This window comes from Camelus bactrianus, chromosome 5, assembly GCF_048773025.1.
Source record: "Camelus bactrianus isolate YW-2024 breed Bactrian camel chromosome 5, ASM4877302v1, whole genome shotgun sequence".
NCBI classification, from domain to species: Eukaryota; Metazoa; Chordata; class Mammalia; order Artiodactyla; family Camelidae; genus Camelus; species Camelus bactrianus.
Genome location: NC_133543.1, coordinates 82,355,836 through 82,383,619, shown reverse-complemented (window position 1 = coordinate 82,383,619; position 27,784 = coordinate 82,355,836). Strand labels below are relative to the sequence as shown.

At 36.4% G+C, this 27,784-nt stretch overlaps 1 protein-coding gene across 4 annotated transcripts in view; it reads right to left on the bottom strand.

Moving 5' to 3' along the window:
- The window catches only part of DNAH7 (dynein axonemal heavy chain 7), a 220,506-nt gene that overhangs the window by 144,675 nt on the left and 48,047 nt on the right, over positions 1-27,784 (bottom strand). For all 4 annotated transcript variants that reach the window (XM_074364244.1, XM_045511984.2, XM_074364246.1 and 1 more), the window contains exons 13-20: positions 21,409-21,681; positions 20,555-20,682; positions 18,178-18,256; positions 14,598-14,822; positions 12,318-12,464; positions 10,188-10,873; positions 8,012-8,198; positions 1,173-1,366 (exon numbers count right to left, since the gene is read on the bottom strand). In XM_074364244.1, coding sequence (XP_074220345.1) covers positions 1,173-1,366; positions 8,012-8,198; positions 10,188-10,873; positions 12,318-12,464; positions 14,598-14,822; positions 18,178-18,256; positions 20,555-20,682; positions 21,409-21,681 — 1,919 coding nt within the window. The remainder of the gene's footprint in view (positions 1-1,172; positions 1,367-8,011; positions 8,199-10,187; positions 10,874-12,317; positions 12,465-14,597; positions 14,823-18,177; positions 18,257-20,554; positions 20,683-21,408; positions 21,682-27,784) is intronic.

The window sequence follows — 27,784 nt, the reverse complement described above, 5'->3', positions numbered from 1 at the left end:
AATGCACAAAAGTAGACATTTCAACTGGGATCTTCAGAGACCGCTTGCAAATTATGAACTAGGTTTAGTGCTTTAAGTAAATCAGCTAGTTTGAAGGTGCCCAACTTTAGTAAAATCACTGTAGTATAGATGGAACTGACTAAATTCCTCATTTTTGACACATTACCAATGACTGAATTCATCTTTTAAATATGGAAAAAAAAAAAGCAGAGCATACAAACTCAGACGGAAATCTGAGCCTACGTTTATCCTTGTGTCTGGATTACTTGTCTCCTACTTTGAAGGCAAAGGACACGAGATTAACAAATTTGCTTAACAAATATCTATATGGTCTTTTATATGCTAGACACTCTTCCGAGGAATCAGGAATCAGCTGTGAGGAAAAACACCGTCAAAAACCTCAGCCATCATAGAGCTATGTTCTGCTGGAGGAAATCAAACAGTAAACAAGTAAGTACTTTATAGAGTAAGCTAGGTGATAAGAAGTATGCCGAAGGAAAATGAGGCAGAGAAGGCAGTCCAGGAAAGGTGGCTCAGGAGTGCTGGGAGGGGCTGCCATTTAAAATACAGCAGCCAGGGGAGGCCTTCTTGAGTAGCAGGTGTTTGAGCAGGTTTCCACAAAGATTCAGAGGAACTAAAAGAAGCCTTATGAATATTTGGGTAAGGAGGATCTTTGGCAAAGAGAACAGCACACTGAGGGAAGAGGCTGCCTCTTTTATGGGAGAATTGCAAGGGCTATAGCAGAGTGAGCAGGAGGAACACTAGCGGGAGATGAACTGGGAGGATGAGCTGGGAGCAGCCGCTTGGGTCATTGCAAGCCACTGTGAGGACACCCACTTCTGTTCTGCATGGGATGGAGAAGAGGGACGTGTTCTGAAAAATCTGTAAAAAAAAAAACCAAATCTGTATGTGATTAAATGAGAAATCCACTCTAAGATTCATCACACTTGGAAAAATATCATTCAATGATATTACTTACGTTTTTAAATAATTATTTTAAGTTGATTATTGATACTATTTAGAATAGGGTAACTTAAAAAGTTATGACATAAATATAACTATATACAATTTAAGTTCTGCATTATTCTAAAATTAAATTTAAGCAGATAATCTCAGCCATGTATTATATATGTATGTTTTACATATAAGTAAGATATATATATCTTACTTACCTAGTGGGATCTTTAGTCTCAGATAGTATCTCCAGAAGTTCATCATTAGACAAGAAAAAGAATCTGGGGAAGAAGAGACGTTTCTTTTCCAAATATTCATTAAGTCCTTTAAGAATGAGTTCCAAAAGTTCATTAGATTTTTTCAGCCTCTCCAGCATTCGTTCAATAGTTACAACTGCCAGGACATGCTTATCCTGAAAATAAAAGGGAAAGCGCTCAACTCAAAAATATTAGATACTAATTTTATATTCATATTATACTTGACATTACACGGTTTTAATATAACAAAGGTTATACAAAATTCAAAGTGAATATTTATTTTTTGAAAGTATTCTTGCATATTCTAAAGCTAACCAGCCTCTTTAAGTATGTAGAAGTCATGCTGACTTGATCCTTGACTTGATCCTTGACGATACTGGTCACAATTTCTGATTCTAAGTTGGAAAATGTGAGACAGATGATGGGGTGGGAGGTGGGTAGGGAGAAGGGGAAGAAAAAACACTATCTGAACTGATAAGAATAGGAGGAAACATGGGGGGAGGGTATAGCTCAGTGGTAGGGCATGTGCTTAGCATGCACGAGGTCCTGCGTTCACTCCCCAGTACCTCTGGATAAGAAAACAAATAATAAACCTAATTAACTCCCCACAAAGTAAAAAAAAAAAAAAAAATTAAAGAATAGGAGGAAACAATAGTATGTGATATATTTGTCTTTTATTCTTTGAAGAAAAGTACTCTAAAAATGTCATAATTATTTTGAATATTGTCATCAATAATAAAAAACACAATCCCTGTTTTATAACTGTAGATAAAAATAAGGGTTTGGGAGTGGGGAAGGAGATTACTATAAAACTCATACATTACAAAGAACTATCTTTGGAACTGCATTATAACACTCTGCTTGCTGAAGGACTTAAGTTCAAGGTGTGTTCTTCCCAAACTCTCTAGAGACTAAGACTGTGCTACCTTCAAGGCATGGACTTCTGAACATTCTGTCACTTGAAAGTGTCACTGTGAGCTGTTTGCATTAAAGTTATTCAAACACAATCAAGTATTTTAAAAAGCTTTCTTTTATGCTGTGGGACTCAAAATAAGAATTACAACTAAAGGTTGATCTTAAGAACTGATGTTTTAAGAAAGTAGTTTATTGATTTCACAAAATATCCATACAAGTAGTCACTGGGTTTATGAAAATCTTTAAAATACATATTAAAACACAATCTAGGTAGAGTTGAAATAAAATTCTTTTTACTTTTTGTCCATAACACATGATTGATGGCATTCACGTCTAGTCTTGATTTTTATAATCCCAAACTCAGTGTTCACCTTTGACACAAATGACAAAGCAAGAAAAATTCTTTATTAAATAATCTTAAAGGTGTTAGAAATAGATGTTAAAACACACTAGAGATTTTAATCACCAGACCAAGTAATAAATCTTGTGAGAGCATATTGATACATTTATTAATATAAGTAATAGGGCATTTTAGAAAATTTACATGGAATTAAATCAAGAGACTATTGTTAAAAATTAAACAGAACTTCAAGATTAATTAAACTTATTTTTGGTACTTAGCCAAAATGAGTTTGGTACTCACTGAAAGATCAACGAAAAATGTCAACTATAAATTGTTTCATACAGAAATTTTATCCTTCTGCAAGAATGTTTTTGTTAATATACTTTGAATGTGACTGAAAGGAAAGATAATTTTCTTTCTTTTGAATTATAACAATATAACCTGGAAACATAGCAATTTAATCAAAGAACAAAATAAGTACCATTAATATGTTTTTTCAGTAAAACAACTTCATACGAAATATGTATCACATGATTGAATTCACATATCTTAAAAGAGATACAAATTTTTAAAGGAATTGTATTATATTTTCTAACAGTTTTATGTTTCAAATAAACATATGTAAAAATGCACATAAAAAGAAGCATGACAGAGACTCAGGTCATAACTTAAATGTGCAATTCATTCAAAAAAGTATGGAGTAGTACTCTTGGACTCCTAAATTCAAAAATTAAATGATATTCTTAGAGTGCCACCTTCTGGAAAAGTGTGTCTTTTGTTGGGGGCAAAAAGGCTGAATCATTGCTAACAAACATGAAAAATTCCTTTTTACTAATTAACAGTATTTATTTCATTCTCAGCCAAAGAATTGATTGCAATTTGCTATTTTGGATCTGAGATTTGAAAGCTAAAAAAAATTCAGTTACTTAAAACAGCAGTTCATATTTCTTTCCCTAAATATTACAATTACAAAAGAAATACCTCTCGAAACACTTAGGATTCAAGCAAAAATTTTTTATTGAATTCCTGAAGTCAAAACTATTCATCTAGATCAGCTCAATGACTCTGAGCCAAACATACTTGTTCTGAATGACCCTAGGTATATCTATGTACCTTCGTATAGGGACTAAAGACAAAAATATAGAAAAGCACTCATCTCATGCCTGGGAATTAAATGCTCTCTTCCCATGAGAAGGTAAACAGAATAGAGGCTGTGTCAGATGGAGGAAAGTACAGGCCTGGTTCCTAACCCACATTGCTCCTTATTACCCTTGTGACCCTTAATTAATCTGAGTCTCTACTTTCTAATCTTTAAAATGGGGATAAGAGCCCTCTCTCAAAGCTGCTCAGACAGCCAAATTAGATAAAATATTGGAAGCACCTAATATGGTGCCTAGAAGAGCAACATGTACTTGAAATGACCCTTTCCATTTCCCCTTTTATAACTGTCTCTTGAAGAGATGGACACTAGTCTGGGGGAACAGAGGGAATGAGGTACTTATATCATTCCATCAGTTTACTGGAGTTAAAATGAGCATTTTATTAACTGCCACCCTTCTGGTAAGATATACATCATAGTAAAATAAAACTGGCTTTAAGTTCCTTTAAGCATGGCCATGAAGTTCTGGTACAGAGTAGGCATTCCATAAACATTTGCTGAATGCTCGAGGGAGCAAAGATGAGCTGAGCCCGCAGACATGCAGAGGAACTCAAGGAATGTACGACCTTCCACATTGTACCAGGCTGGTATTCATTAAGAATGTTCTCAAGACAGAACAGTAAGACGTTATATCAGGAAGCCATGAGAAATGTGAAACTGAGTATGACTCCTTTGACTTTTTAATTAGTTTCTATCTCCTAGAGAAGAAAAAGAATTATTAGCTGCCGTATTTTTTGGTTAAAGGAATAACTTTACAAATCTTATGTGTCTTCTTTTGCTTCACAAGTATCCCCACTCTCAACAGCTCAAATGACGACCGACTGGTTGATTTACATTTCTAAACCAAATGCCCGTGTTATCAGGGGCTGAAGCTTTAATTTGGGTATACAGAGAGAACACTCTAATTAGTGCTGCCAGGAAGCCTCACAGAAAGTACAGTTTCATACACTTAACGGAATTAAGCTCAAGCCAGTTCAGAAAACTTCCAGAAGCATAAACTTCCTAATCAGAAAGCCCTGAACAACAGAAAACTGGCAAGATTCTCTTTAAATCTTTTAAGTACTGAGAAAAGAAATGTGGGCTCCCTTACAACTTTTAGATCCTTTGACCTCACCAAAAATAGAAATTCTTTCAAGATGCAGGATGTTTCAAGGATTAGCCTAGCTCTTAGGACCCAGTTATCTAAAACTGAATTTTCAGAGAAGGTTTTTCAGAATAAACTCAGAATTCTTAGAACTAGCAATAATTCAAGGATCAATCTCAATTTAATTATCTATTCACTCACTCAACAAATATTCATGGATGACCTGCCACACATCAGACACTGTTCTTAGTGCTTGGGCCACGACAGTGAACAAAACAAGCAAAGACCCCAGCCTCCATGAGGAGACAGACAGTAAATAAAAAGCATAGTAATTCAAAATCATACAGTAAGTTAGAAGGTGATGGACGCCACCAACAAGAAAAGGGGGATGAGGACTGCTAGGAAAGGCAAAGGCAGGTTTCAGTTTAAATAGGATGCTCAGTGTGAGCCCCTTTAGAAAGATAGCATTTGAGAAAAGACTTCAGGGAAGCCAAGACATTAACCAGCTCAGCAGGTTAGAACATTTCAAGAACAGGGTCCACTCAGTGCCAAAGTTCTAGGGCAGACTGTGTTTGGCATGTGTAATTAAAAAAAGAAAAAGAAAAAGCTAAAACAAGGAAGCCAGTGTGGATGGAATAGAGTAAGTAGCGGGGAAAGTTATCAAGACAAGAGAAGAAAAAAGATAGAGTGAGCAAATAAAGAACTTCCTGATATGTCCCATACAGAAGCATTTCTCCCCTGGACACTAAGATATTTCAACTAGCACAGCCAAACTTGGGAAGCAAAATTGTTGTGAGTAGTTTATCAGGTGAACTGGTGTCAGGTGTCACGGTCATTTTCACTCTGTAACTCCCAGACCCAAGTACCCCACCCATGGGAGCAACATATATTTGGAGCTGGTTGAGAACACCCATCACGTATCCCCTAGAAGTGCACCCCAGACTCACAAACTATTTTCTTCCTGCTGGTATGGAAACTGGGTCTTCAACATGAGACCTTCCACTTTTTATAAGGTCAATGCTCACATTAGGACCTGTAAATCGTACAAGTATCAGTCAGCTGCCTCATTTCCTTTATAATGTGAGTTCCCTAGTAGAAGCAATGTTGTGTGGAAATAATGACAGTAAGTCAATGAAGGACAGTGTTGACAGAAACGGGGTAAGAAAGGAAACCCCAGCTGATGCAGACAAATCACTGACCCCTTCTATACTGGAAGAGGTTCAGTGTATTTAATTCCTTCTACATGGTGTGCTCCTGTATCAGAAGCGTGTTGTTAGTTTCTGCCATTGGCAGCTTGGGCACCAGCAGTGTTGGGTAAGGGATAGCCCATGATGACAAGTCCTTCCATAATTTCGATCCCTGCCATCACGACTTCTTTGTAGCTTGAGTGACCATATATCCCAGTTTGATGAGAAAAGTTCTGGTTTATGCTTGTTCTCCTAGCTTATTAATTGCTTTAACTCTCAAAAGTTCTGCAGTCTGGACCAATATATTACATGATTATTTTATTTATAGCTCACTGAACATACAATGGCATATACTGGTTGACATTCAAAAAATAGATCAACTGGTCAACTATATTATTAAGTGCCTCCTTTTGCGGTGCATTAGACATTTTCATGGAGCACAAATATACTCACATTCTAGTCTACTCTATGGTATCTTTCACCTCTTCCCCAGACCTCCGTGTTACGAGTCTTTCAATCTTGTTTCTTCATCCTTGATCATGCAGCCAAACTGTTTGCTATTGATTATGATCAATGCAGATCCACACTTTTGGCCATCTACATAGGCAAGGTTTAAAAATACCTAATATTTATTGAAGTTTGCCCACTAGAAGGATTCCTTCCTACTACCCTTTAAGACCACCCCCTAAAGGGGCTTGCAACTTTTACTTCTGAATGAAGCAAGCATATTTTGCAGAAACATCTATGAGCTAGGCTTTAATTTCCCTAAATTATATCAAGGATTTTCTGGCATTTCAACTTCATTTAGGTTGGCCATCATGGAAGCCAGGTTTTGGTCCCAAAGCAAGCAAACAGAACCATTTGTATCTCCCTGACAAGTACACTGAAACAAGGATCTCTGGTAAGTGCACTCACATCAATACATTTGGCTGCATCTAACTTAGGCTCTTCCTAGACAAGCACTATAATAATACCCTACCTGCCACGTTCCTTCAGATTCTGACAAGGATCCTGGCAAGGGAGGCTCTGCAGTGTGAGAGTCAGGGTACCCAGAGCCAATCAAATTCACCCAAATGTGCCCATTCTCAGTTCTCATGATCCCACTTTTTCCTAATAAGTAAATTACATTTCACATAACACATCTGGCAAGGCTGTGAATTAAATTACTTTTTAATTTGGCAAACCATTAGATCAGACTTTGTAATTAATTTTTGGCTATGTCAAACTTGTATCTAGGAGAATTAAGAGGCACTCTGAGGGCAATCACAGAGGCACCTTGGTCCTCTGACCATGCTCTGAGCAGAGAATTTAAACCTTGAATTATGCCATTTCTTTAATTTCTCCAGTGCTTTAGAAAAAATTCAGTCCATCTCATATCCCTTGTATTTCAAATTTGTACTGTATTGACCTATTTCAGCAGCCATTTGGTCCACCAAAGCATCGCCTGTAAAATAGACTCTTCATTCCAGGAGACTGAGAGCATAATTTAAGTAAGTGATTTTTTGTACTGCATGCCAGGTACCACAAGTGTTCCACTTTCAAATGGTAACCAGAGTTTCACTACAGTAAAACCCAGCTGGGTCATACAAACAATCCTAGATCCCATCTTTGAAGTTCTGACATCTTTATTCAGAGTTCAGTGCAGAACCATTTTAGAAAATTAAGAAAAAAAATTTAATATAAGGAATTAAGTGATTATAAAATCTTTGGAAGGTCTGGAGGAGCACACTCCAGGCTGGGCTTCCAGGAAGGACTCCTAGAACACTGTGGCACTGATCTTCCAGGAGCATTACTACTTCTGCCCCAGTCAGGACAAAAGGGTGCACCATTAGACCTACTGGTTCAAGAATACACCATGATGGCTGTGCACTTGGTAAGAACCACTGCTAGAAGCACTGTCAGTAAATAATACCTATTCAGTTTGGAACTCAAGAAGTAATCAAAACAAAATATCTATTTCCCTTTTGATGTTTCTTGCTCCTGGGATTCTAAAATAACATCTGAAAAGGGAGCCTATGTGGGAAAAAGACACTGGCTTATTTGGATTGTTTTGAAGACAAAAATCATGTCACTTCAACAAAAGAATCATAGTCTCAAGAGATTTTTACCTACTTGTATGACATTTTTCATTATATCTCTCCATGTTTTATCCACGTTTGAAAATCGCCTGCCTTCCTCGGGCATTTGAGACATAATGTCCGGAGAACTGAAAATGGGCTCCAAATACAGCCACGTGGCTTGGACCTTGAGCCATTCATCCAGAATCTCCTGAAGCAGCAGGAGTTTGCCCTCCCAGTCCCTGAGAAGCAAAACACAGTGGCTCTTATCAACAGTAAACCAAGAAGTGTTTCAGATGACACAACTCAAAACCATGACTAGACTGCCAATCTTGGATGCAACGTTGTTATTCCAATTTCCATCCACCTACTTACAATCAAAGATAAATCACTAGATTTATTCTACAAAATCTAAGTAATAGCGTCAACATTTATGCTTATACAGATGTACATGTGAAGATATACCCATCTACAAATAGGCTGGTTTCTGTATATGGCATATTGATAGACCTTCCTGCAATCCAGTTTCATGGCCAGAGGATACAAATTGAGAAATGAGATTTTGGAGATAGTAATGGTGTTCTCAGGAAGGGTACTCTTAAGGAACTTTTAAGAAAGGTAGTTACATCCAAGATTAATTTTCTTTAAAACATTCTTTTTTCCCTCTCTCTTTTTTCAATTGGGCCCACAAAGGCTTTATTTCCAGAATAAAATATTTCAATTAATAAGGTATAACTGGCATTTTAAAAAACTACATAATCTTAAACCTATTAGTGTGGCATTCAGGAGAAGGAAGATTTTTTTTGAATATACAATAAATTATCAGTTCATTTGCAAATATGGAGGGCAAAAATGATGACTTGATTTCATCAAGAATAAATATTATAATTACAGCATAAACTAACAATTTTACAAGCACAGTCCTAAGGTCTTTGTATGTATTTGCTCTACCCTCACAACAACCCTAGGAGACAGGGTCCAGAGTGTGACATCTATCTACTAACAGGGAGATTAAGGTCCACAGAGGCAGTGCCAGGTTCAAGTTCACTCAGCTAGTAAACAACAGAGCCAGATTAGAGCCCAGACAGATGTAGCCACTATGCTGTAAGAGATGAGACAGCTGTAAAGAAAAATGATTGGTTAATGGAAACAAAACTTAGAGATGACATGGCTTTATGTGTAGGTTAACGCATTATTCATCATTTATAAGTGGTGATCTGTATAGTTTTAGATTGTTAAAACCAAGAAATGTAAGAGTTCTAAAAGCTACCAGGGATTTTTAAATGCCTTCCTTTTAATGTTCATCAATAAATGTGTTTAAGGTCTTTCATACCAGGAAATGAATGCCTCTGCTTTCTTCTGGTACTCTTCCCTCTTTCTCCATCTAATCCCTGATTCATGCAAAAAATTTCTCACTAGCTCATGATCTCATGCACAGTTCTAAAATATAGAATCTAGATATACCACTTTCAGAGTAGTTCAAAATTTACTCTTGATGAGCACAGTGCAGCACGCTGGGCAGGAGGCCGAGACTGAGCCAACAGCAACAGCAGCTACAGCCACCACCAGAGGCTGGTACTACTGAGCAGGTAGCTTTCCTTCGCCATGCAAATTCACATGGAAGACGGCAGTCCAATTTGGATTTACCCCTCCCATCCCCTTTTTTAAAGGTAAAATATAAACTGCAATACAAATAACAAGAATTAAAAAAAATTGACAGACAGGATAAGGGTCAGATTTAATTGGCTGTGTCAGATGCTTTAAATTCCAGACTAGAATCACAGCTTCATTCTTTTGTGCTTATCCAGCCATCCTTCACGCATATGAGTGGAAATTACAGCAGACTTTCAGGGATCATCTACAACAAACTAACTAATATGTTTGGAAAATTACATGACTATCTTCAACTTTATAGTTTGTATGTTCTCTAAACTATGTAATATGCATGAGATTATTTTCGAAAATCAAATATAATTGCCCCCAAATATATTGTGGGCAATAAAAATGAATATCTGGAGGCTGGCTGTCTACTACCTTTGCTATGAATATAGATGATAGCAAAAGAACCAGGACTCTTCCAAAAGCAATAAAGGTTATCATTCCTTATAATTAACTATTTAATATAGTTTTACATTTATATAAAATATAGAATCAATTTTCAAAAAGAATATACATATATATAAAACATACAAGTGACGATTTTGGTAACATAAACATTATCATCATTTTACCTCATTTGTTTCTCATAAGGCTTAATGAAAGGAGATCCTCGCATAGTTTGTGTCTTAATGATGTGGTCGTCCAACAACATCTGAATTTCATCAACTGATGACAAAATAAATGTCCCACTTTCTCTATAAGGAAGAATGACAAATTCCATTGCATCCCATTCATTAATCATCTTCTCCATGGACTTTTCGAGAGAATATTCTTTGCTAGCTGCTTCACTAATACCTTCAAACCTATCTAGGTATGGTTCCAGATTCATGTCTAAAAAAGAGAAGATGGTGGAGTCCTCTGCCGGCTGCAGGGGGTAACCAACAATGTTGGACATGGCTTCCCAGTGCCTGGGGCGCAAACCAGGGTTACAGATCACTTGAATGAGAGGAATGTGCTGCTTGAAATCTTCCACCTTGGCTCTTACTTTTTTTGTCATTGCCAATGCATTTGGAGAATCATGGAAGGTTTTCTCCAGCTTATATAGTCCTCTCCAGTAATTTCCAACATCAGCTTCTACTTGGTCTGGATTCACCTTGTTATATGGTCCTTCTGTCCAGGCTCTATATTTGGTGCTAAATTCTATAGCTGTTTCATAGAGACGAAGATAAGGGTTCAAACCATCTTGGATTTTTTTACGTTGAGGATATATTGATGGTAGCCAACCAAATGCCTCCTCTTCAGCATTAAACTGCTCAATCTGGAAGGACAGGTATTAAATACATTATTCTGAAAGTGAATGAGATTCAAAATTGTTTTTAAAAATATTTATATCATTTATATCAACTGTGATCCCCCCAAATCTCTCGTTAAACCCTAAATTAAAAGTTTAAACCCTTAAATTTCAAAAAAAAATTTGAATTAGGCCATCATCTAGAAAAACTGAGCCGTAATCTCTTTTTCCTATTTCTTCTTTTATTTTTTGTTTTGTTTTTGTTGTTCTTCTTTATTTTTGTTACAGTTTTCATTTCCTGGTGTGAAAGACCTTACAGTCCAGTTTTCAGTCCCTGCCTATCCAGATATAGTAAGGATATAGCTTCATTTATTAATTAACAAGAACTTAAGTACTTTTAACAAACATATCATTGTGTTAGGTACTGTGGAAAGTAGAAGAGAATTTATTGCAAAGTACCAATTCCAAGGAGTTAGTAATCTAGCTGAGGAGTTAAGTATCAATTGTATAATAATATAAGGCAATAACAGAGATGCCTTAGAGCAGTAGCCATTTAATATAAAATGAATAGTATATTTTTAAAAAATGCCATCACTCAGAGACAAGAGAGCCTGTGCAATGGTGCAATCACATACACTTCTGTAGGGGAAGTTGCAACCAGGGCTGAGTCTCGAAGGTAAGGGGGATAAGGGAGGCAAGGAAAGTGTTCATTTCCTCTTAGTTTAGTAGTGAAGTTGTGAGGATGTGGGTGGTGCCCAGGAGCCAGACAGACAAATTTCTCAGGTTACTTAGAATTTCAGTGACATCAGCTTTAAAAAAATCTACAATTTCTCTTTTCTCACGTATTTGTGATCATTCTAAACTAATTAATTTAACTAAGACATTAAAATCTTGCAACATATGAAAAATGGTAGAGCATCTTAATGTGATCTGTTTTTGTATTTCCCCTTTTTATCAGAAGTGCGATGAAAAATTTCAAACATCTTCCATGGCAAAGGGTATGCCTTTTCCCTGTCCAGTTTCTTTGAGTGAGAAAGCTGATTTCTGAGATAGCGGTACTGGGAACAACGTGGCTAGATGGGAGAGACTAATGGGCTGAGTTTAAAAACACAGCCACCAAATCTAAGCTGGCCTCTATGAAGGTGGGAAAACTAAACTCTAACCAGGTGCTATTGAATAATGTAAATGATTTAGTGACACAAAACAAAAGTTGAAAAGCAGTTGGAGATAATAACTATCTTCAAAATAAAGGATGAAGGCTGCTGAAAGGTTATTGCTACCAACAGAAATCAGCAAGGCTGCTCCTCCCAGAAGCACATCTGTAAAATCTACATGCACCATTTATATTATTCTCTCATTAGATGTACTTAAACTCTTATTTGAATCTATTTCTTAAAGGTGAATACACAATACAAAGTCAATGCCCTTTCTGTTGAACTAATTCATCTTCTTCAGAATTTTTAAACTGTACCTTGTCTGCTGCTAAATCCAACTTTCCATTCAGTGTTTGAGCTTTTTTCAGGTATCGCTGAACATCCTGAAGATCTCCAAATGAGTAAAATTCTTCTGACTGTTTAGCATAACTTTCCAACTCCTCCACAAACCGTTCACACCGCAACTAGTAAAAACAATTATTTGTTGTTACTATTCTTAAGAGTAAAAACCCCTAAGTGTCCAGAGAAAATTTTAATATTTGTAAGAATTATCAGCATTAGTATTACTGTTGTATTTTGTCACTGGCAAAATATAAAGAAAGGGATGATCTGGAAGACGACTGGGATCCAAAATACGCAGAATTTTTAAGAGCTGAGATTTAAAATGAATGGATTAAGATTCCTGTAATTCATAAATTAGAGAAAGTTTACCCTCGTACTATCTTTGTAGTTTTAACTAATAAAAAAAAAAATGAACAAGAATGTGTTAAGCGATGGTATTCTTTCATATGCTGATGAAATAAAAGCACTTGAAAAAAGACTCATAATAATCAAGTATAAAGCTAAAAGTGAACTCCAATTTTTTAAGACTTGTAAAAGTATCCAAAACATTTTTTACAAACAAATGGCGAAAAGTGGATTTCTTTAATTGCATTCTGATGTTCAGGTATCTCTTTAATTACAATAGTAAAACAAAGCATTCCATAGTTATTTTTCTTGTCTTCTGGGGCTCTCTTCACAAGAACTGAGTAAGGTAAATAAATACAGATTTAAAAGGCCAAAAACTACTCCTGCAGTATAAAACAGGTGTGTTTGTGCTTTTGGATTTTTTTGGTTTTTTTTAAAGAAAGACTTCTTAAAAAATTGTCATTGGTCAGGCATTCTAAATTAAATGGTTCTTTAAAAAACAGCTCAATAAAATATTAAAAAGTTAAATCTAGGTTATTTAAAAATAGATTTTATATATTATAGATTATCTAGGTTGATTTCTGTCCTCTTTAGTTTCCTGGCCAATTTATTGCTCTGGCCCACTGGGGAAGGAAAATGAGAGGAAAAATTCATTAAAATTATGTGTAGTTTGTGGAATGGTGTACATTACAACAAAGGATAGGTAATTTGGGGCCACCTAGCAATTTTCTAAGAGTATTATATTGTAGCATAAGCATCAAATAGTCACAATGTCTTCTATAAATTTTTAAAAATTCCGAAATGGCCTAAATGTAAAACAGAAATATAGATTTCTGTTTAAAATGAAGGCTTTTAAAAAGTCTATAATTTGTTCTCCAAACAACATATTCTGCCAATTAATTATATTTGCTGTCGTTGTAGAAGATGTGAGGCTTGCTATCAAAGAACAGCTCTAGTGGCTGAACTTAAACAAGCCTCTTCACCTTCACCTGGGAACCTAGTCGCTTCATCCGTAAAATGAGACTGAAAACCCTATACCACTTATTCAGATAACAGCTATGAAGTGCTCATGGCATTCCCATGTCTCAGGCACTGTGCCAGCCAGCAGGATGGAAATGGAGAAAAGGTAAAAATGAAACAGCCCTGCTGTCAAGGACCTGACCAACTAATGGAGAGACAGACCTGAAAATAACAGCCTAATAATTAGATAATCCGCCCAGTGGAGAATTGGTGTTAAAAGAGCCACGGGAGCAGAGAGAAGCCACACTGAGGTCTGAAAGGGCTTTTCAGAAGGTCCACTGACTGCTAGACAGCCAGCCAGGTACGTGTGTGGTTGGCGGTGCACTCCAGAAACAATGGAGGGAACTGAGCAGACGTGAGAGATGGAGGAGGGCGGAGACTAGATGGTTCAGGGTTACTGAAAAGTCAAGAGTGAGGAGCAGCGGAGTGGGAGGAGATGAGGCAGGACAGGTAGATGGGGAAATCACAAACCACCTTACCTGTAAGCACACACCCAGAAAAGGTTCGAGTTACTGACTATGAGGGTGATGGTCTGGGCAGAGTATTTAGATGACTATAAGTGATTATGAGGTGTGAAGGCACACTTCACCAAGGGAGCTTTGACCTTCAACAATAAAAATAAAATAACTTGTAGAGAACTGTAAACCTGTTATAAATACTCTATTAACGGTCATTTGTGGGCAGTATACTCAGATGTCTCCTCCCTTGAAAAATCAAGAAATGATGCCACATCGATCCCCTAAGTGTACCATCTTCTAATTAGACTGATGGGAGGAGAAAGCTAAAAATATATGATCTGTGAATACAGGAGCTGACAGTGCTCTGTAAGAAGTTAAATACTTAAATATCTCCAGAAAATGAAGATAATTTAAAATCTCCATGATGCCAACCTTAAGACCTTCTTGATATTGTTCTGTTTTCTCTTTAATGATTTTCCTGTGTTCATCAAAAATTTCATCCAGTCTTCCGTACCACTGGAAAACACTGTTATTCAGCCTGATGTCTGCCGGGGACAAGTTGGTGCACTCAATGAGGAAGGCAAGGCAGTTTTTAGAATCCACCAGTCTCTGTCCCAGTTCAATCAGATCAACTGTCTCTACTTTCTGAATATGAGCCTGAGGGAAAACGGAAATTACAGACGGCATCTTAATGAACAGCTCATGTCAGAAAACAGCCTATGAGAATATACCGCATAAATGTGTATAGACTTTTGGTTCAGCAGCACAGTCGACTTCTCATCCATCCCAGACACCTTTACTAAAAGAGCAGAGGGAAAAAACAGAAATACTAAACAACATGTAAAAAGCACTGGAAAACCAAAGAATGCTATGGTTTTCTGGAAGATAAGCAGCAGATGCTGAATGACGTCATTTATTCTTTCAGAACAGTTTTGGGGGCATCTGCCTGACACTGTGCCAGGCGCAGGACATTCAGTGTGACAAAAATAGACCTGGGCTTTGCCCTCAGAATTTCTAGTTTAGTGTGGAAGGTGGAGGGGGAAACAATTAATCAAATAACCACCATAACAAACGTAAACTTGTGAATTTGCAACAGATACCAATGCTGCGACACTTTCCTTAGTTACAAGAACTAAAATATGACTCTAGATAAATTTAAGAAGAAATGTGCTAAATCTGTATGAGGAAGACTATAGTATGAAAGGGCATTTTAAAAGTACTGAATAAATACAGAAACATATGTTAAGACATAACATCATAAAGATGTAAATGCTCATCCAATCAAATGATAAAGTCAGTGCAATTTCAATCAAAACTGCAGTGGCATTTTATTTCTTATTTTTAATGGCATTTAAAAAATTGAATCTGCTATAACCCTTGAAAGTCTCTGAAATGGTAAATACTCACAAGTATTAAAGATAATCATGAAAAAAGGAAAATGCTAAGAGACAAGCCCTGCCAAATGTCAAAATTAACTACACAGATGAAGTAATTTAAACAGTTCTTGTTCTGGCTCAGGAGTAGAGGATAGAACAGAACAGAGAGTTCAGAAATAGATGCAAGTACACATGGAAATTTAGTGTTGAAAAGAGGCATTTCAAATCAGGAGGAAAATGGCAGGACATTTAATAAATCATGCAGGAGTAATTGGCTATCGATCTTGAGTCCTATTTACCCAGTAGAAGCACAGAGAGTGTATATTGTGAAGTGAATAAAGTAATTTGCAGAGTAATGATTCTGTTTTTTCAAATCTCTGTGTGTGTGTGAGTGGTGCGTGTGGGCACACGTGTGTGCATGTGCAGGTGTCCATGTGTCCGTACATACATGTAGCTCTCTCAAGGCCCTTCTGAAACATATTTATTTATTTAAACCTCTTAATGATATAAATGCTGAGGGAAACCTGCTATCCTCCTGAAAACTGAGGAAACTGTTACTTATAACTCCCTATGTTTACCTTCCCTATGTAATACCCACCTCCCTGCCTACGAAGTAAGTGCTTCTTTTTTAAAAATGCTTTTAAAGCTCTTTTAACTCTCTAATCCCCATCTGTCTCTGGCTCTCTCTTTTCATTACTCTCTCCAGCGCTGTGTGTGTGTGTGTGTGTGTGTGTGTGTGTACGCGCGCGCGCACGCTCGCACGTGTGTTTTGAAAGAACCATTTTCTCCCCCCCCCCCCGTGAAGAAAGGAATTATGGAAGAGGAACTTTTACTTTGTACAATTTCATGTTGCTTAAGTTTTCACTTTTGTAGTTTTTAAAAAAAGACATTGCCTTGAAATCTTTCATTGGTAGGTCATTCTAGCTAGACTAAATGTTTTTATGCTGCAAATCCAAAGGTCTAATTGAAAATACATTTTTGTAATTTGGATAATCAACTTTCTACGTAGTCAAACAACTGTATTTTTATTTCCCTTCTTGATAATAAATGACTGACTTCTACAGTGAATAAACTCAGAAGATGTTCATGCCATGACAGGAATAAACTTTTTCAAGATACAGAAATACTTTAAATACCAGTGAGGAATCCTATTTGCTAATTCTGTTAAAGGTTGCTATGAACAACTGAAATTCACACTAAAAAACTCCGAATTCCTGAACATTTCCAGTGATGGCTGTGGCTACAGGGTGAATAAATGACACTCTTCAGACTCGATTGCATTTTTTTCCAAAGACATTTATAGTTATGGGACTCTCCAGCTGCCTTTATAATCATCCTTAATCAAAGTATCACTTGATGCCCTAAAACAACTAATATAAAATATCCAAAGATCCTAAAAAGGATATACATAGGTATGTTTGTATTTGATACACACACACATAAATTCATGTGCTAAGAACCCCAACTGAAGGACAAATACTGTAACATAAATAGAACTCTTTTAGAGGCTGACATGTAAAAGTTGGTTCTAATGATTTTAGCAAATTTTTCTTTAAGTGAATAATTTAATGTACATGAACATTTGAACTCCTTTTGTAATTTCCTACCCAAACAAAGTTTTGGATGATTTCACATGTTTTGCTGGGTTTGCTTAAATATTTTAAAATCTAGAAATTCTAGACAAGGGTTCTATTTTGGATCTTGGGAATGCTAGAAAAGAGAAAAAAAAAATACTGCCAAAGCTTAATGTTGTAAGAATGGAAAAGGAACAAAATAAAATGATGATTAACTACGTGTCTCATATTGTTTTATTCACCATCAGGTAGACTTTGAACACAGAAGTAACAAGAAAAATGATGTGAGACTTACTGAGTATCCTCAGTACTCTAAGTCCTGTGCTCAAAACATATTTCAGCAACCTACCACAGAAAATTAACATGCAACAAAAGACAGCCTACAGAAAACAAAGTAAAATGTTACTTAAGGATTAAATATTTGCTAATTAAAAAAATGAAAGAGGACCACGTATCTCAAGTTGCCCAAGACAGTCCCAGTTTACGCCTGTTAGCATGGTAACAATGATTAGTAGTGCGCTCAGCAATATCCTTGTAGACCATTACATTAATAAAACCAACATTTCACCTCTCCCAGTGTCTATCCTGTAGTGTCCTCTCATGGACTCTGTGGCCATGTGACTTGCTCTGGTCAATAGGCTATTAGCTACTGTGACACAAGCAGAAACTTGAAAAGCATCTGTGCAATTGGGCTTGTTTTTGTACCTCTATACATGCTGTGAAAACATGCTCAGGTGAGCCTGCTGGAGTTTGAACAAGGGAGCAGACTGAAGCTGCTGAAGATAATTACACTAGTCAACCCAGCTGAGAACTAGTCGACCCAACTGAGTGAGTCACCCAACAGAGACCAGAAGAACCATCTAGGAATGCCCGGCTTAAATCACCAAACTTCAGACTCATGAGCTAAGTATGTATATGTATCTTATTACTGCTAAGCCTCTGTTTTAACTTTTGGAGTGATTTGTTATTGTATTATCATGTCAATAATTCTAAAAGCTAAAAGGAAAAGAGAAAAACCATTTACTTATATACACATGACTATAAAGAGTTTCTAAACAATACCTTCATTTCCATTAGTTCTGCTGTATTTGGAGGAGTGCTAAGAGCTTTTTCAGCTATCTTCTCAAATTCCTCACATAATCTGAAACACCAGATAAAAATCAATCTTAAATAATTAAATCTTATTTCTAAAAATATTCTTGTATACTATTTAAATGTTCCATTCCATGAAAAATAAAGATTATCTTACCTCTATGACATCTAATTAATTAAAAGCAAAATTGCATTTTATTCATTCAATACACATTTCATGAGCATCTGTTACATTCCTAACTACAATATTAAGTGACAGAGATACAGAAATGGGTAAGATGCAACATGGTCCTCCAGCAGTTCACCACCCAGTGTGGAAGACAGGACCATAAACAAATGGTTTCCAACCTAGAGTTTTAAGGGCTGTACCAGAGGTTTAGTTGGGAAGGCACACAAAGGTAGTCTACTTGGAGGACACAGTCAAAGCGGGCCTGTGTGCTCAGAAACTTCTGGTAATATGCAAATATTTCCTATTGATTTGGGTTGTGGGCAATAGAAACAACAAACTTGCTATGAGATTTTAAAAAAAAACGTAGTGAGAGCTAAGGAAGTTCAGATGACACGTGGAGAAATATCTTCAAGAAGACTGACTGGCTCAGAGATGAAGGAGGGGGGACTAGATGGTGATGATGTCGAAGTGGAGGGTTGAGTGATGGAAGCGGGTTTTGAACATGTGTGTCAATTTCAGAGGCAGAATCAACAGCGAAGGAGAGATTTATAATGCGATCCAGAGAAGACGACTGGTGGCACCAGGGCCAGAGGGATGGGAGGCAATGAAGTTGAACTCATAGGAGGAGAGAAGAACTTTGAATGGTTGACAGACTCTTTCCCTTGAGAATGTGGGAGACAGTTACGAAGGGGTTCGTGGAGAGGTGAACTGAGACATGTAAGGGCAGGAAGTTGAGGGCATTCATATCTAATGGTTCCTGTAACATCCTGATGTGTCCTCTATACCTCCGCTGAGTCTGGTGAGAGGCATAATTAGGAGAAAAGGGGGAAAAAGTAGGACTAGCATGAGCTCAGAGGGCAGTCAAGAGGCAGGGAAACAGCGATGAAATTAACCTGAATAACTTACTCAGCATGAAGCAGAGTCAGTAAAAGACATTGTCACTATTCCTCCAGTACTTTTAGAGGAAAGGGTTCTTTAAGCTGAATACATGGTCCTGGTTCTTAGATAAGCTACCCAAGTCCTAACCCTTTTCATGTGATACCTCCCTCTTCAGCCTCTCCCCCTCACAGCCCCTGTGAAAGCAACACAAACCACTCCTGGTTCTTGGAATACACCATGCAATTTTCACACCGCACTTCCTTCTACATATAATTTTCTCTGCCTGGAATTCTTTCACCTGGCAAACTCCTACTCATCCTTCAAAATGAATTCACATATCACTTCCTCTCTGCAGCCTTTCCTGATTTTCCCCCCTCCTCCAACCTTCACCCTGAAAGAAAATCATTTCCTTCTCTACTCTTCTACTTTTGTGGTTCAGTACAGTACTTACCACACCCTATTGGAATTTACTGGATTGTATGTCTATTTCCCCTTTTACATTGTAATTTCCTTCAGCAGTTTTGCTCATGTTTAGTCCAAGTCCCTAGTGCTGTGCCTGACATACGGCAGGTAAATGAAGCTTCCTCCAGGCTTCTATATAGCCTGAAATATTAGTATTTTAAAATATTCTTTTTAATGATGTATTATTTCTCTAACAGCATAACTACAAAAATATTCTGATTACTTGGGGGTTTTATTCCATGTAACTGATGCCAGTAAAAGAGATTCCAGGAGCAACACTGATACCAGAGTTAGAAGACTAATTATACTTCTTGTTTTACATAAAGAGGAGTTCTGCTTAATACAGCAGCATTCTGTGAGTTTACTTAACATGAACCAGTTTTCCTAAAAATCTCCAGGTTGGCCAGCAAATAAGCTTGTAGTTAAGGTAACACGTTACCATGGTTTTGAAGAGTAATTACGGTAAAATGAAGGGGATCCCTTAGGACCCATGACAACTACTGGGTACGTCCACCTTGAAAACCCACTTTGTGTACTGATTACACAAAAGATTAAAAATCTGAAGTTAGATAATGTCCACCTGACTTGTACAAAAGAAATGCAAACACATTCTAATACCACCTAAATTAGACAATTGGGGAAGCACATTCGTGGTGAAAAAATTACTAAAAATCATAAAATAACACTTAAAGCCAGGTAAAAATAAGTTTGGCATTATCTTTTCTTTTAGATCACTTACGACATTGATCTAATCCATGACTTTAGCTGGGTGACAGTTGAGTCTGTCTAACATCCTCCCCTCGAAAAATAAAAATATAATCAATATCATGTAAATACCTTGTGTTTATTTCCTGATGATCTTTGGACATTTTAGCAATAAGTTTTCCACAGATAACATCTGCTCGTTTCACTAGAGCTCTGATTAATTCCTCACAGCGCATTTCAAACATTCCTAAACGGACAGTCTGCAATGTTAGGTATTAAAAGTTTAATAAACATGAAGTGACATAAAAGATTTCCACAATTTTGCCTTTTTTCATGATATTGATTTTTTTGTGTGTGATCTAATACAATTGAGTTTGTTTGTTTTTTAATATGATGCAGGCAGGGTTTCCTAAATAATTGTATTTTACAACTATCTTCCAGGTAAATCTTGAAGAGTGCATCTTGGAAGCCAATTCTATTTCAGGAAAATAAGGGATATGAAAACTTTAGAGAACTGCTACAAAGATAGTGTTACATTTGCTCCATACAAAAAAGAAAACGCATGTCCCTGGTAGTAATTTTGGAAAATATAGAAAAGGACAAAAGAAGAAAATTTTAATTACCAGTCTCCTACTAAACAGAAGTAAACACATTTTCGTATAATTATATGTTCCCAAAGGATTCATAAACATCAAAGCAAAAAAAAATTAGTTCTTGATATATTTTTGAGTGATCAAGTTAAATAAAGTAAAACTCAGGCTTGAAGTGTAGTCTTTCAGCAACATGAGCACAAGAACCATGTGTTTTGTCTCCCTCCGGATACCCAGGGTTTACCACAAAGCCCTGAACACAGAAGGGCCCAATAAACAGTTTTCCATCGAGAATAATGGTCTGATCCTTTCACTGTATGGTCTAAAAATGCATCCTAGTAAAACTGGGAAATGACCGTTAGGTCCAAAGGACAGCTGTACAAACGGGTCGTTTACCTTTCTAGATGTGTATTGTATTTCCTCCATTAGTTTTTGGTATTTGCGAATTTCTTCTATTATTCTCTTATAATGATGATTTTCTGCAAGGAAAGCATCGGCGTCTTGCTCAGCTTTTCTGGAAATTAAAAACTCGTACTTGTCATAGAGCCTGAGGTGCTCGGTAGGTGCCACGCTCTCCCGCATGACCACTACCTTAATCTTTTCTTTGTGGGCATCGACAATTTCTTTCAGAATTATTGGCTTCAAGGTTGTTGGTTTAGACTTACTTTCCTAAACAAAGGGATAAATACATGAGGAGTTATTTAAAATACCTCCCATAAACACTTAGCTTTGTAAAAATGCCTATCTTACCATATTGTCTTTTTTTTTTAAATTAACAAGGTATTTTGGGTTCTCTAACCTCTATAGAAAGACGTTCAGTCAAATCACAGCAGTATTTTAAATATCTAGGTTTCATATAATGTTTTGTTTTGTTTTTAAGGCTAAGCTTATGTGTTTTGTTTTTCTGCACAAAAAAAGAGCAGTCACTTGAAAACATACGCAAAATAAGAGTTTGGATATAAACCCACAAAATCCACATTTTATTTGTGCAAATGTATATGAATGGCATTATTTTTAAAAACTCAGCCAGCTCAATGTCATATCATCGTACGCTTTGATCACAGCACTTCTTCACCTTGAGGAGTAATGTATCCAGAACAAAGAAAGATTGTTTACTCATTCATTGACCTCTGATCTTTGACTCTGTGAACAGGAACTAGAGCAGATGACAATCCCTAGTTACAAACTCTGCATTCTGCTATCGCCATTAGAATAATGGTGAGCAAGAATGGATCAGACAACTTTAAATAAGCTAACAAACCTCAATAGATTTTCTCCTTCTCTTTTCATAAGAGAAGGACAAGTAAATGTGCCTACATGATTCATTATCTTGAATTAAGTTACACACACACACACACACATATATTTTAAGTATATATATCTCTATATACTCTCTACCTGTTGTCCTGAAGAAGGAATTTTTTTTACCAGACCTTTTTTTTTTTCAAGAGAAAATGTGAGGGATATGGAACTAATTCTATAGAACAGATATTATTTGTGATATATTTAACATTTATAGCTGCTCTGCCTCATCACCCTTGTCTGTTTCTGTGTTGACAGTCTCATGTTAGATCAACTATTGGTTATAATACTGATCGAAAACTGAAAGATGGGAGTGGTCATGCACTTCCTGCTGCTCTGAATCTGAAAAAGGGACCATTGATTTGTAAGAAGAGAATATCACTAAGAAGTTCTCTTAACATGACTGTTGGTAGACAAAGTTGCAAATCACAGTTGAATTCCAAAATAAGATTAATTCCATTATAATGACTGAATACTAACTCTTGGCACATGGTTGTTTCTCCTTTAACTTTGAGATAGATGGTAGTACTCTCTGTGATAAGTGAATGGATCAAAAATGTTGTAACCAGTGCCCAGATTTGTAGTGCCCTTTGATAGATGAAAGCTTCTTAAATTAAGCTCAATAAGATTTTAAGCTTTGCATAGATTTTAAAAGTAACCTTATTTATGTAGCTCTTAATTCATAGATTTTTAATAAATTTGATCAAATCCAACCCAGAAAAATTGTTGCTTATATATATATATTTTTACTGTTCCTGTTTTTCATCATTTTCTCATTTTTCTGCTTGCTTTTTAAAATTGAATTATAGTAGACTTACAATGTTGTCTTAATTTCTGGTGTACAGCATAGTGATTCATTTATACATACTTATATAGTTACATATATATATTCTTTTTCATATTCTTTTTCATTATTGACTCTTACAAAGGACTGAATATAGTTCCTTGTGCTATATAGTAAGACCTTGTTGTCTATTTTATATATAGTAGTTAGTGTCTACAAATCCTGAACTCTCAATGAAGAAGAAATTTTTAGTTTTAACAAACAAAAATGATTGCCAGTAATGGATATTCTACAGCTTTCAAATTGATAATGTCAAAGGATTCTTAGAGAACATGTTTAATTTGGGTAGGTATCCAGGGTGTATTTGGCCATGATGCCCCCTAGTGGGAATTTCAGGAAATCACTTTTAGAACTAGCTGCTTCATGAGAACATTAGTGAATCTCACCACCTTCACTATCATCTCACAACTGGAGCACAGGAGACATTTGGTGTCATTTTTTTTTTTAATTGAAGTATAGTCATTTTATCTTTTTGAATAAATAGTGTTTATTATGTTGATATATGTTCCCTCTCTATCTACTTTGGTAAGAGTTTTTTATCATAAATCGGTGTTGAATTTTATCAGATGCTTTTTCGGCATCTATTAAGATGATTCTGTAATTTTTGTCCTTTCTCTTGTTGACGTGATGTATCACACTGATTGATTTGAACATGTTGAACCATCCTTCCAACTTGATGAATTCAACTTGATCATAATGTATGATCTTTTTTATATGTTGTTGGATTCTGTTTGCTAATATTTTGTTGAAAATTTTGCATCTATGCTCATCTATAATACTGGACTGTAATTTTCTTTTTTGGTAGTTTGTCTGATTTTGGTATCAGGGTGATGGTGGCTTCAAAGAATGAGTTTGGGAGTGTTCTCTCCTCTTCAATCTTTTGGAAGAGTTTGAGAAGGATTGGTATGAGTTACTGTCTCTTTTCTGAAAGGGAACTTTAGGATAAAGCAATATATATAATGTACTGTATGCAATGTGAAATTGTTGGATCTAATGTGAAACTCATTAATATTCATCATAGAATGTTTCTTAAATTTATTAACAGTATGTCTAAATTTCCAAAACCTATAGATAATCCATCTTTCTAAACAGAATCAGATACCAGTAGTTCAGAACTATATTAGAAAGAATACTTTTGACTTAAATTCTAATCAGTTCCTACCAAGAGTTAATTTTTTGTATGAAACAGCTCAAGTGTTCAAAAGCATATCAAATTACATTATGAGAGGGTGATGTACTGGGACTCACAGCACCTTAGACCCTGCAGGTTTGCCTGACATAGGGGATGGGGAAAGTGTATTTTAATTTCACTTTCAGTTTCTATCAAATATTGTGAGAAGAAACAGCTACATAAATTCCACTTCTACAGTTGCTGTCAAAGATCATTGAGACCACGTTCAATTAGCTCCCTCACCTTAATTCAAAAAGATACATGCACCCCAATGTTCACAGAAGCACTATTTACAATAGCCAAGACATGGAAACAACCTAAATGTCCATCGACAGATGACTGCATAAAGAAGTTCTGCTATGGTTATACAATGGAATACTACTCAGCCATAAAAATAATAAAATAATGCCATTTGCAGCAACATGGACAGACCTGGAGATTGTCATTCTAAGTGAAGTAAGCCAGAAAGAGAAAGAAAAGTACTGTATGATATCACTCATATGTGGAATCTAAAAAAAAAAAAAAAAAAGACAAACTTATTTACAAAACAGAAACAGACTCACAGACATAGAAAACAAACTTATGGTTACTGTCGGGGAAAGGGGTAGGAAGGGATAAATTGGGAGTTTGAGATTTGTAGATACTAACTAATATATATATAAAATAGGTAAACAAGTTTATACTGTATAGCACAGGGAATTATATTCAATAGATTGTAACTTATGGTGAAAAAGAGTATGAAAGGAATGTATGTATATGTATGACTGAAGCATTATACTGTACACCAAAAATTGACACAGCATTGTAAACTGACTATACTTCAACAAAATATGTGTATATACCAAAAAACCCCCCAAGTAAAACAGAAACAGAGTCATAGATACAGAATTCTCCTATTCAAACTGGTTGTTGCCAGAGAGGAGGTGGGTGGGGGTCAGATACAATAGGTGGAGGAGATTAAGAGGTTCAAGCTTCCAGTTATAAAGTACAGGGGTGTAATGTACAACACAGGGAATATAGTCAATAACACTGTAATAACTGTGTGTGGTGACAGATCGTTACTAGACTTACTGTGGGGATCAATTCATAATAAACAGAAATGTATAAAAATTTTTATCTTCCTCAAGTATCACTTGTTTCCAAACTTGACTGATTGCCAAGATCATCTAGGGATATTTTACCAGGACCTGTTTCTGAGTACAGACTGTCATTGTAAATCTGCATCTCTAGAAGTGGGGGTGATGGCGGGTGGATTTGCATTTTTTAAATGTCACCACATGATTCTGATACATAGGGTTTTAGAACCATTACCCAATGTAGAATGTCCCATGTACAACCTATCTCTCAAAATTTGATACTGGGACAAATATCTGAGCAGTCTAAAATTCGTCACATTTTCCTCTTCACTTTAGAAACCAGGGAGGTTAGAGTCACATTTTATAAGCATAAAATCGTGGCCATTATGTTCATTTGGATGATTACAATACTTTTCTCCACTTTGAGTTTCATCTAGTATCTTTTATTAACTTGTTATACCTGTCTGTTCCATAGCTACATTCAGTCATTCTTGAGAAAAGGTGGGATATGAATAGAAGAGAAAAGGATGCAATAGATGAACTGGAATTAAAAGACAAACAACACATTTCTTGAGAGACTTTTATTTATAGCAATTTGAGGAATAGATATCCTGAAAACAACTACCTATTTCAAAACACATAAATATGCAGGGGAAAATGCCAACTATAACTCTTACAATGCACAGCTAAGGAAGCAGAATAGTTAGGGAAGTCTAAGGGGCCACACACGAGAGAACGCATAAACTGAGAGGTTACTATGTGCAGAAGTGAGGAGCTGCCCTGGAGACCACTGACCCCTGGTGGTCCAAGCTTTGCTTAACTGAGTCTCCAGCAAGGTGGCCATAGGTGTGGGGGTGGGGGTCTGGGAGGTGCGGAAAATGGCTGTCAGGAAAGAAAGCTTCCAGCCTGAGCAAGGTGGGAAGTCATAATTGATACCCCCACATAAAGCCAAGAACACTGAAAGGTGACAGTCTCAAAAAGACGGTTCTGAGGACATAAAATTTTGGAAAGCTAAAGGTGACAGAACCTTTGAATGAGGAGGCAAGAAAGGGAAATGTCCCATTCTGACCTTATTTTTCAGTGGAGAAGAGGGGTGGTCATTTTAAGAATTTGTAACCACAAGCCTGTTCTCATACAGGTTTGAGTAAACCTTCATGCAGCCAATATTGCCCACAAAATCCTCAGGCAAGAATTTTGTTTAAAAGGGTCTTGGGTTTGCAGGGGCCTCCAGAGCACGTGTCAAGAAAATATGCAAATTCCAGAGAAATCAACTCAAATCAAGACCTCAAAGACTTCCCTGCATAAAATTCTTACATGTATGAGCCCATAGTGATAAAGGAAAAACACCACACAAGTCAACCACAGGATCAGAAGCCAGATCAACACACAGAGAAGAGTAATGAACACATGACTAAGTATTTTGTCAAAAATGACCAGGCCTATTTGAAAAAAGAACTTAATGGATTCCTAGAAAATGAAAATTAAATGAAATAAATTAGAAGCTCTATGAAGAAGATAACATCTCAAAATAAATAATGTCACAATCATAACATTGAGCAAAATAAAACAAGTCACGGCTTATTTATAAGATGACTATCTATACAAAGACATGGAAAAGCTAAAAAGAAATTGTTTATGGATATACAAACAGGAAGTAAGTTTACCTTTAAAAATTTAGAATAATAACTGAAAAACTCAAGACAGTGATTCTTTTGCTAGAAGTAGGACAGGGATGTGAACAGGGAAGGGCAGTTGTGGGGGTAGAGGTAAAAGGTAACAGTCACTGCTTCAGTTAGATTGTAGACATGCAGGTGTCAACTTCATCACTAAAACTTTAGACACCAGCCTCCTGTACTCTTTTGTATGCACAAAATGTACATAAACTAAAAAATAAAAACGGAAGAAGAAAACTACTGGTTGGACTTACAAAACTTGAAAACCTTGAGAGTTAAGGAACTTTCAGACATGCTCACTTCATATGCTAGACTGCAGTAACTACCGCTGAAACACCACCACTCAGCAGAGCTTTGCTAAGTATTTGGCCCAAGAGAGAAGAGAAGTAGGATCTACCATTTGGAAGTACAGAGACACAACGATTTACAGAAAAGGGTGTATGAGGAAGGTAGTCAATTGGGGAAAAGTCTTACAGAATTGGAAAAGTAAAATGCAGGCCGACAGCATGGTGTGAGTCTACAGCAAGTACTCACTGACCACTTCGAACCCGATTACAGCTTTAATTCAGTCACCTCAGAAAGTTTCCAGTTGAGTTCAATGAAAGACTGGTTTAAGAAACCGGTATAGAAAAGAAGCTAATAGGAAAATACTATTTTCTGAAGCAAAACTTCCATATAAGCCAATGTTATTAGGCCACTGATATTC